Source organism: Lontra canadensis, unplaced genomic scaffold (genome assembly GCF_010015895.1).
Source record: "Lontra canadensis isolate GAN:19392208 unplaced genomic scaffold, GSC_riverotter_1.0 scaffold72, whole genome shotgun sequence".
Lineage (NCBI taxonomy): Eukaryota > Metazoa > Chordata > Mammalia > Carnivora > Mustelidae > Lontra > Lontra canadensis.
Genome location: NW_022631066.1, coordinates 224,143 through 236,219, shown reverse-complemented (window position 1 = coordinate 236,219; position 12,077 = coordinate 224,143). Strand labels below are relative to the sequence as shown.

Sequence of the window (12,077 nt, the reverse complement as noted above, 5' to 3'; positions counted from 1 at the left end):
CCGCCTTTGCTTTTGCCTGTCAGAGAGAATACTGCTATTTTAAATTTCTGAACTGCCAAATCTAGCAAATATGAAGCATCTCATACACCTCACTAAATCATCTATTGGTTTATTCACTGAAATGCTCATCGTATTTCTTTGTACATTTCTAAGTATCTTTTCAGAAGTGAAACTTTTGTGTTAACGTGGAGTATAAGGAATATAAACAAGTTTTAGCATGTTTAGACTGTTACCAAATATCAAAATATGAAATGTCTCCTTGTTTTGCACTTTGTCTCGTCATTCCATATACTTCCAAACATGCTTTAGAATACAGACAATGTATCAAAGACAGGCTTAACGGTTCTGAGCAGGTCTGTTCCTGTTCTCACATTGTTTTTTCTTAAACAAGGAGATGAAGAGGTGCTGATGTCTGGCTAATATTTGATGGGTTCTTTTGCCTGAGTAGTAGTACTTTATTTGTTTTTTGTTTGTTTGTTTAAAGACTTATCCATTTATTTTACAGAAAAAGAGAACATGAGAGGGAGGGGAGGGACAGAGAAAGAGGGAGAGAATCCTCAAGCAGACTCCCTGCTGAGCACGGTGCCTACTTCAGGGCTCCCTCCCAGGGCCCTGAGATCATGACCTGAGCCAAAATCAAGACTCGGACACTGAACCATCTGAGCCATCCAAGTGCGCCATGGGTGGACAGTAGTATTTTAGAGTAGTTACCTTGCAGACCACAGTTTTCAACATACCAAACTGAAAAAGAAAAAAAAAATTCTGAGATCAGACAGTTTTCAAGTGATGAAGAAAGATTGCTGAGAGCTGTTGCCAGGTGAAACTGAGCAATGATTGTGAAGTTTCTTTTGAATTTCTACAAGTATAAAATACATTTATGTTAAAAAAGTTTGATGTCAACCTGATATTTGAGTTCATCTCTATAACAAAGGCTAATTATTTGAAGCAGTATTTTTACCTTATTAATATTTTTAAACTACTTAATATTTTGTATTTTATTATCATTCCATTAGGATTCTTTTTTTTTTCCATTAGGATTCTTAATGAGGAGGAATTTATTGTTCTTTCAAGTAACAACTTTTTATTTGAAAATATATCAATCTTAGTAGCTTTCAATTAATAATAGAAATCTAAGGGGGCGCCTGGGTGGCTCATTGGGTTAAAGCCTCTGCCTTCAGCTCAGGTCGTGATCTCAGGGTCTTGGGATCGAGCCCCGCATCGGGCTCTCTGCTCGGTGGGGAGCCTGCTTCCCTCTCTCTCTCTCTCTGCCTGCCTCTCTGCCTACTTGTGATCTCTGTCTATCAGATAAATAAATAAAATCTTTAAAAAGATATAAATCTAAGCAAATGGCATATTTTGTTTCAACAATTTCATGCCACTTTACTTGAGAATGTACAGTAACCCTTCTCAAGGTGAGATTCTTTATGTGCTTCACTTGTGTATGCTTTTTTGACACTTAGAAAATTTATCTCCATTATGTGAAATATGAGTTGCTCTGCTTTTAGAAATTAGACATAATTCCTAATTAATGCAATGTGACAATTCTAATATTTTGCATAAAACCGTCTTGGATTTTAAATTGAATAGTAACTTTTTAAATAACATTTGAACCAAGCTCCTTACTTGTAATTTATTTTAAAATGCTCTAGTAGTGCTACATGTTTTTGTTATTATATTACATGTAATTCTGTTCCTTTGGGCAAGAAAATGGCTGAGGGTCAGATTGGATGTACAGAAGAAATCACACTGACTTGGGAATCAGCAGGGTAAATGATGGGGCCTTGTTTGGTCACTCCTCAGCTGAGTGAGCTTAGATAGACTGTTGACCTCACTCTATATGTCCATGAGAGACTGATGATGAACTACCTTTGACTGAGTGCCTGCTCCATGCTGGGCAGTGTTATTGCCAGTTTTTACAAAGAACTGCAAGGAAGGGCATCATTTTGCACCCATTTTATATATAAAGAAACTCAGAAGGTTCAGCAGTTGGCTCAAGATGACACACCTAATAAGTGGCCAGTGATGAGATCCCAAGCCATCTGGATATACAGCTCATGTATTTTATTCCATGACTACAAAATTCTCTGTGGTACTATTTGAGAAGATGGAAGTGTAAAAGGATCCTAAGCTCACCTCATCCCTTGGTCCAACCTAGATAACAGACATATCAGTTGAACTTACCCAAAAAATGAGCTGAAGACTGGCAAAATAGACTGTCCACAGTTAATTGTAGGGAGGAGGCCATATTAAAAATGGTAGGAAGCTTGGAACACTGAAAAAAAAATGGTAGGAAGGACACAGTTCCAATCAAAAACTAAACTGGCCTTAGAGACTGACCACAATGGGGGATATCATGAGAATGGAGAAGGGAGAAGAACGTACCCCACACTAGATACCCTGACATGGGGGTCTACACTGGGAAAACAAGTCCCCAGAACATTTGGCTTTGAAAACCAGATGAGCTTAACTTCACAAGTTTTTATAATCAGTTGAGTTTAACACCAGGAACTTTAAAAAATCAGTTAGGCTTGCTAAAGGGCAATAGGAAACTGCGAGTCCCCCTGGTTAAAGAGCCAGGATAACAAACAGTACCTCCAAGATGCAGCATAGAAGGAATAGTTTGAAAGTACCTACGGTGTACAGGAAGACTTATTTACTAGTCTCAAAACATGCAGTGGAGGGGTAGGGTCCTTAGGAGACTTCTTCACGAACAAAAAGGCTGGGAGGTGTCATTTCTCCTCCACCTGCACAGCCTAGATACCAGGACACCTTCAGGAACCAGCTCAAATACCCACTACCTAGCTTGCTAACTAACACACATGTGCTACCCCTACATTTTCCTGTGGACTCCCCCCATCCAACCCACACCACTGTGTAGATATCCCTTCAAGCAGCACTTGACATGTCTCATTCTGCAAGCAACGCTGACAGTGACCAGCATCACTTCAAAGGTACTTTTGCCCTGTGGGAGATAACCGCATACATCAGTTCAACTGCAACCCCAGCAATGGCTGGGGGCAGACAACAGAGCTGATTGCTGGCTCTGCCTACCAATAAAAACTTCTCAGGAGACAACACCAGGAGTATTCTACAGTTCTCTGTGGCCCCAGTACTAGTCTGAGGGCAGACATCTGGTCTGACCCAACTATAAGCCCTGGGTGGCTGAAACTGGCCACTTAACAGTACAGGGACCAAACTCTGCCCACAACAGGCAGAGAATGCCATTGCAAATGACATGACTGAAGGTAAATATGGCTCAACCACAATGGCAGGGTGCATGCAACATACTTAGGAGATATCCCTGAAATGCCAGGTTCTGGTGAATGGGGGATACTGTGCCACAGGGCACCACAGAATCTCTTCTTCATAAGGCAACACTACTTTCAAGATCAGGAGATGTAGCTGACTTTCCTAATACAAAGAAACAAACATGGAAAGTTAGACAAAATGAGGACTCAGAGGAATATGTCCCAAATGAAAGAACAGGACAAAATCACAGCAAAAGAACTAAATGAAATGGAGATAAGCAATATGCTTAATAGAAAATTCAAAGTAACAGTAATAAAGAAAGGTACTTACTGGACTTGAGAAAAGAGTGGAGGATCTCAGTGTGACATTCAACAAAGAGAGAAAATATAGAAAAGAACCAATCAGAGATGAAGAACTCAATAACAGAAATTAAGATGCACTAGAAGGAATAAGCAGTAGACTAGAGGAAGCAAGAAAATGGATCAGCAAGCTGGAAGATAGAGTAGTGGAAAGCAACCAAGCTAAACAGCAAAAGAAAAAAGAGTAATAAAAGATTAGAAAAAGTAAGATAACTCAGTGACAAATCCAGCATAAAAATATTCACATTATAGGGATCCCAGAAGGAGAAAAGAGAGATGGGGGCAAAATTTTATTTGAAGAAATAATACCTGAAACCTCTCTAAACTGGGAAAGTAAATAGATCTCCAGATTCAGGAGGCACAGAAAGCCCTCAACAATACCAACCCAAGGAGGTCCACACCAAGACACATAATAATAATAATAGCAAAAAGTAGTGATACGGAGAAAGACAAGACAAGGATGTCTACTCTCACCACTTTTATTCAACATAGTACTAGAAGTTCTAGCCACAGCAATCAGACAAAAAAAAAAAAAAAAAGAAATAAAAGATACCCAAATGAGTAAGGAAGAAGTAAAACTTTCACTATTTGCAGATGACATGATACTATATAGAGAAAACTTTTTAAAACTCCACCAAAAATACTAGAACTCATAAATGAATTCAGTAAAGGCACAAGATATATAATGAATATACAGAAATCTGTTGCATTTCTATACACTAATAAGAAGTAGCAGAAAGAGAAATTGAAAAAGCAATCCCATTCACAATTACACCAAAAATAATAAAATAATTAGGAATAAACTTAACCAAGGAGGTGAAAGACCTGTACTCTAAAGGTTTTCTTTGTTTGTTTGTTTGTTTGTTTGTTTTTGACAGAGAGAGAAAAAGCACAAGTAGGCAGAGCAGCAGGAAGAGGAAAAGGGAGAAGTAGGCTCTCTGCTGAATAGGGAGCCCCACTCCAGGGCTAGATCCCAGGACTCTGGGATCATAACCTGAGCTGAAAGCAGCCACTTAATTGACTGAGCTACCCAGGCACCCCAAGACTTGTACTCTAAACACTATAAAACTCTGATAAAAGAAATTGAAGATAACATATACAAATGGAAAGATATTCCATGATTGGGAGAATCAGTATTGTTATCATGTCCATACTATCCAAAGCAATCTAAAGATTCAATGCAATCCCTATCAAAATATCAACAGCATTTTGCACAGAACTGGAAGAAATCCTAAAATTTGTGTGGAACCACAGAAGATAACAAATAGTCAACGCTCTTGAAAAATATCAAAACTGGAGGTATTTCAATCCCAGATTTCAAGATATACTACAGAGCTCTAGTAATCAAAACAGTATGGTACTGGTACAAAAATAGACACACAGATCAGTGGAACAGAATTGAGGGCCCAGAAATAAACCTACATTTTCTTTTTGATGCTATGACAAAGTGGACAAGTAGATAGAATGGGAAAAATTATAGTCTCTTCAGCTAATGTTGGGAAACTGAGAATGAAGCTGAACCACTTTCTTACACTATAAACAAAAATAAACTTAAAATGGATTATAGACCTAAATCTGAGATCTGAAAGCATAAAATTCTTAGAAGAAAGCATAGGCAGTAATCTCTTTAATTTGAGCCATAAAAACACTTTTCTTAGATATGTGTCCTTTGACAAGGGTAACAAAAGCAAAATTAAACTATTGAGACTATGCCAAAATAAAAAAGCTTTCATAGAGTGAAGGAAACCATCAACAAAACAAAAAAACTGAATAGGAGAAGATATTTGTAAATGATATATCTGATAATGGGTTAATATCCTAAATATATAAGAACTTATACAACTCAACACCAAAAAAAAAAAAAAAAATCCAATTAAAAATGGGCAGGGAACTGAATAGACATTTTCCCAAAGAAGACATACAGGTGGACAGCAAATATATGAAAAGATGCTCAACATCACTCATCATCAGGGAAATGCAAATGAAAACCCCAGTGAGAAGTTACCTTACACCTGTCAGAATGGCTAAAATCAAAAGCACAAGAAATGACAGGTGTGGTGAAGATGTGGAGAAAAAAGAACACTCGTGTACTGTTGGTGGAATGTAAATTGGTGCAGTCACTGTGGAAAACAATATGGAAGTTCCTAAAAAAATTAAAAATAAGATTATTATATGATCCAGTAATTCCATGACTGGGTATTTACCCAAAGAAAATGAAAACATGAATTTGAAAAGGTATATGCACCCCTGTGTTTCTTGCAGCATTATTTAAAATAGCCAAGATACTGAAGCAACCCAGAGGTCCATCAACAGATGAATGGTTCAAGAAAAAGTGGTGCATATATACAAAATGAAATACTAATCAGGCATAAAAAAGAATGAAATCTTGCCATTTCCAGCAACATGGATGGATCTAGAGGGTAGAATGCTAACTAAAAACAGAGAAAGACCCATACATACCAAATGATTTCATTCATATGTGAAATTTAAGAAACAAAATAAAAAAAGAAAAGAGACTCTTGATCATAGAGAACAAACTGGTAGTTGCCAAAAGGCACATGGGGGAAGGGGATGGGTGAAATAGGTGAAGGGGACTAAGAGTGTATTTATCATGATGAGCACTTAATAATGTATAGAAGTTGTTGAATCATTAGATCATACACCTGAAACTAATATAATTCTGTTAATTATACTTGAAGGAAAATTTAAAGTAAGTAAAATAAATAAAATAAAACTCTCTGAATTGCTTTTATTTCACTTTAGCAATCTCTGTCGTGAACATATTCTTTGCTTTTTTGGTCCCTTTTTCATTGCTGATAATTTTTTGGAAAAACCAATACTGATTTTAACTAACACATTTTGGGCAATTGTCCTCTGACAAATTTTTCTAAATCTGAATGGTTTTCCAATATTTCATCACAGATCTTCTAAGACAAAATAATTGCATGTTAGTCTGTCAAACCAGATGTAGTGTGTTCTGATTTATTTATATATCTATAAATAAAATTATTAAAAAATAGCATCCTCATATCTCTCAATGTTAGGATTCTCTTTAAGGCTGCTTTTACATCTTGCTTCCAACTTATTATTATATGACTGTTTCATCAGGCATTTGTTTATTTGTAATCTCCCTGTCCACGGATTTCTCTAAAGAACTAGAAAAAGTCTGTTCTGCTAGCATGGCTAATTCTTTTTGTAAATGATACAGATTTATAGTCTTGCTTTATGATCCAAACCTATGCCAGTTCATTCTTTTCAGAATCTAATTCTATTGCTTTATTATATTTTCATCATGCATTCTGAGGTGCAGCTGTGTAAAAATACCTTCATGCTCAGAGGTTCCTTTTGTAATAGAAAGAAACTTCAATTGCCACAAGACTAAAGAAATCAGCTGTAATTCAGAAGAGCTGCACTGTTTTAGCAAGATATACATTAATTTCCCCAGGGGCTAAAAATGTTTTAAAACTATAAATGAAGTAGTTAGTCCTTGTAGAATCAAGGAAAATAATGACAAACCATTTTTAATTGTTTTTGAAAAAGATCAGACTTCAGCACTCTCACCGCCTTACTACTTGTAGTGAGTTAGCTCCCTTTGGATGCCTACATCACGAGCAAATCTTGTGACAGCTGCAGCTGTCCTGCTTCTTATGCCTCTCTACTTTGCAACCAAGAATTATGGAATTTAGAAATTGACTTTTACATAATTTAATAAAATTGGTATAATGAGATTAGCTCTTTATTCCAGTATACAGGTTTGATACTTGACTGTTACAAACCTTCATAAGTCAGTCCAGAAAGTTTAAGAAATGGGGCAGGTGGGATGGAATGAGATGGGATCCAAACACCTCTATTGTAAATTCTGGAATTATATTTGTTGGCTTTATAGATTCTAAAGGAGAGAGTTTTCGGCTCAATGCTAACTCCCCGAGCTCTATATTTACGTGTTTGTAAATTCAAAAATTTGTAAATTACAAAAATACTGTTTGTTAATTTTATGCCTCAGGTTGGTACTGAATAAAAACTTATTAAGTAGATATTAGTTGGAAAGGCCTTCATTTAGACTTCTTGGCATTTTATGATGCAGTGGTGGAATTTTCCAGTAGTTGAACTGTCACATTTTAGATTACTTTTCTTTAATATTACTTAATTTAATTACTAGAATGCATATTACATAGCAACGCATGACTTCATCACCAAAGAAATGAAAATATTTTTGAATAAGTTGATTTGTCCCCAAATCTGTCCACTTCTCCAATAGAAAAAAAATGTTATCAGCTTGGTATATATCTTCCAGATATGTATTTGGTATATTTATATGTATCTAGAAAATATATGGTATTGATTGTATGTATGTGTTTTGATGAATAGTATATTGTATAAATGAATAAATAGTATATTGTTGATCCTCTCAATAACGTTTTCTCAGAGTTTCTCGGTTAGCAATTCTGGTTAAAAGGGTTCCATACCACCATTTCTATCTCAGGCACAGCTGTGAAGGAGATGAAATTCTTTCTTGGGCTCTATTATTTTGCTCATTATATCCCTTTCCCATCTTCAGTTTTCTTTTTTTTTAAAGTCTTTATATTAATTCCAGTTAGTTAACATACAGTGTAATATTAGTTTCAGGTGTACAATATAGTGATTTAACACTTCATATATCATCCTGTGCTCATCAGGACAAGTGTACTCCTTATTTCCCATCACCTATTTCACCCATCCCCCCCACCACCTCCCCTTGTAACCATCAGAGCCTTTCTTGTTTTGCCTCTTTCTTTTTTTTTTTTCTCCCCTTTGCTTGTTTGCTTCGCTTCTTAAATTCCACACAAGTAAAATCATATGGTATTTGTGTTTCTTTGACTGACTCGTTTCACTTAGCATTAATACTCTCTAGCTCCATCCACATCATTACAAACGGCAAGATTTCATTCTTTTTATGCTGAATACTAGTCCATTATGTAGATGTACCACATCTTCTTTATCCATTCATCAATTGACAGACAATAAGGCTGTTTCAATAATTTGGCTAGTGTAGATAATGCTGCTGTAAACATCAGAGTGCATGTATCCCTTTGAATTAGTGTTTTTGTATTCTTTTCGTAAATACCTTGTAGTGCAATTCCTGGGTAATAGGGTAGTTCTATTTTTAACTTTTTGAGGAACCTCCAATACTGTTTTCCAGAGTGGCTGCATCACCTTCGTTTTTCAGTCCCTCCTCTTTCTTTCCTTATCCTATCACTTAGACTTCGAGGAAGAGATTTCTGTTCTTCACTTTGAACTTAAATCAGCATGTTACTTATAACATTTATATATTAATCCTTGGCACCAAGTATAAAATAAAAAGCTTCTTTCTAGTTCAAAGAACTTCCAATACCACTAAGGCAGTGGGGAAATGTTTTAGGGAACATGAGGTTTCTTTTTTTGTCCCTTAAGTCCTACCTATTAGGTACCTACTCATTCTGTGAGGCCATGAAGCCAACTCAGCCCAAGAAGATTTTGAAAGGAAGAGTACATATTTTGAGTAGGCCTTCCGTTTGATTATAGAACCACTTGTTGGAATTCCAATTAATAATTTGAAATTATGGTCTCCTCTGTTCAGCCAGAAGCAAGGCAGTGAAGAGTTAAGAAGATTGCTCAGTATTACCAAATGAAAAGGAAACAGGTTATTTACTCTGAGAATATCTGCATCACTACGGCTGTTATATGATAAAAATGGTTGTAATGCAGTTAAGAAACTACTGGCCCTAAAAAAAAAAAAAAAAAAAAAAGAACTCTTGGGTTCTCTACCCCCACTTTGGGCTCTTCTGAGGTCATTTGGATCCCAAGCATTAAAAAAAAAATTTGACAGCTATTTCTGTGGAATTCAAATTCACCATCCTGGGGCTGTTTTTTTTTACTTTGAAGAGTGCGTACCGTCTTGCTAAGAATCAGGCATAATAGTAACCATTTTGTATGCTTTATATTTTATTAGAACCCTCAGATTTAATAAGGTGTTTACCTTATTAGGGTGCCCATTTTATGGGTGAAGACATTGAAATTTAAGGTGGCCTTCTTAGTGATTATTTCATAATTCAAACTGAGATGAAGAGAACTTCAAAGTCTTTTCCATTAAGCCTTGCAGCTTCTTTTCATATCCTTTTTTTTTTTTTTTTAAGTATTGAATGGAGGGGTCATTGAGTGGCTCAGTCAGTTAAGTGTCCACTCTTAATTTCTGCTCAGGTCATGATCTCGGGGTTATGGGATCAGGCCTGGTGTGGGGCTCTGCCCTCATCAGGGAAAAGACTGCTTGATATTCTCTCTCTCCCTCCCCTGCACTCAGGAGCACATTCTCTCCCTCTCTTTCAAATAAATAAATAAATCTTTAAACAATATTGCATAGATTGTTTTACAACCAGTCTTATATAATATTTTGGACTCTCACTCTTGGTGTCTTCTTTTTATAAAGTTTAAAAAATGGAGTATTCATAATTAGGTATGAATGTAATTTGCCGCCTTAAAAATTCCAGCAGCCAAAACCCATCTAAAGGCTTGCCGATAGGAATTTTCTTTTTGCTAAAATGCATCTGCTAGCTAAATAAAGACCAATAGTGAGAAGCCACTTAATCAAGTCTGTTCACTGACAAAACTTGTTTCTCCATTGCAAATTCTTAGATTTATGAAAGCTTCGAGTTCTTTTGAGGGATTACATAGAGTATTTCTCTGTGTCTGAACAATGTCCTAGCTGTGTTTTGAAGAGATATTATACTTTTCTTTCTCTGGCTTCATTTATTTGACATTGTATGACTCTTTTTTTTTTTTTAATTTTGGTTTTATTTTTATTTTTATCTGACATTGTTTTAATGTAATGGACTCTTGTAGCTTGGGTTTTTAGCTTCTTTTTATTGTTGTAAAATCAGTTGCTGCTACTTCAGATTATTTTCCTGTGAGGATACAATATTTGCACCAGGTGTAATTTTTGTTTATATTTCATGTTGCATTTAGCGAAAATACAGGTACTCTAGAATAACCTCCTTTTATGTTTGTATTCTTAATTAATATATTTACTCTGTCTTGACACTTAAACTCATTGAAGCAAAATCTTTTATTAGAAAATAAAATTATTTAGTCTTTTATTTCTTGCAACAATTTCAGTCATTTTGCTTTGGAAAGAGAATGCTATTTGAGTCTAACAACATATCTTAAGGTTATTAAGCATATTTATGTATAGTAAACTTTAAATAATTAGGAAATTATTAAAATATCAACTTAGTCTATTGAATTTTCAGTCAAGAATGACTTAAGCATCTTCACAAGGTAAAATACCTCTGGTATTTAGTGTGATTTCTATTACTCACACAGTGGAGCTCTGTTAGGTGAGTGTGGGTGACGATATTTTGACATGGTGAGATATAGATTACTGAGATGCCAAGACCTTGTGTGTATGTCTGTTTTATTCACTGAAACCATCCTGCAAGTATCTGTGAAATGGCTGAGGGTTAGCATTCCATATGTACTTGTGGTTGATGTTTCAGAAATACAAGCAAGAAATTTTGTGTCTGTGAGCTTCTTGGATTGAAACGATCTTCCAAAAAGTGTTCTCAGATGCTCAGATTGTTCATGGATGCACATTTAGAGAACAAAATTCCGTAATACCACTGGCAATATCACTAAGTCCACTACAACCTTTATAGTCAGTCTTTTTGCATGGTTCAGTTAAGTTCACTTCTGAAATACTAGCCAGTTTTCATTTACTAGTTGAGGTGTTGTCACAATAGCATAAGTTCTTCCATTCTAGGAATGTTAACTAACAATAACTTTTTCTTTTTTCTTTTTTTCTTTCTTTTTTTAAAATTTTATTTATTTATTTATTTTTTTATTAGAGCATCAGGGCATCGGGCCTTATCCTCTTGGAAACCATTCTTTTTGGGTCTCTGCTGCTATACTTTCCAGTAAGTAACATAATTGAATTTTAAAAATAGCCATTTGTTTTATTTTGCTCAGGTAGTAAATTTTATGTATGTGTATGTGTATTTATATATATCTGTGTGTATGTGTATATGTTTATATAAATGTATATGTATGTATATTATAGTATATATAACTATTCATATATATACATTACTTTTTTATATGTCTACATACAAGTTTATATGCCCATATCTTTATATAATAGACATATAAAGTAAAAAAGTAAAGTGGAGGTAATCATACTTTTCTTCCCAAATTTGCCAGGAGGGTTAACTGCTTAAGTGAGCTAACATAAAAAAGGTGTGCTTGATATGTATGCTTGCATATACATATGTGTATACATATAAATAAGGGTTTCCTTCTTCCCTCTCTACTTGAATCAAAACCATGAGACACGCCAACAAGTTTGTGATGAAAAATTCCAGATGGTCACGTACAAAAATAAAGTAAATAGGTGTGTGGTATTATGGCATAGATAATCCTAGTAGACTCTTCCTATCACACTAGCAACCTGTCTATAACCAC

General features: G+C 35.3%; 1 protein-coding gene across 1 annotated transcript in view; it reads left to right on the top strand.

Moving 5' to 3' along the window:
- The window catches only part of GPR158 (G protein-coupled receptor 158), a 403,983-nt gene that overhangs the window by 262,515 nt on the left and 129,391 nt on the right, over positions 1-12,077 (top strand). The window contains exon 5 of the mRNA XM_032880798.1: positions 11,465-11,533. Coding sequence (XP_032736689.1) covers positions 11,465-11,533 — 69 coding nt within the window. The remainder of the gene's footprint in view (positions 1-11,464; positions 11,534-12,077) is intronic.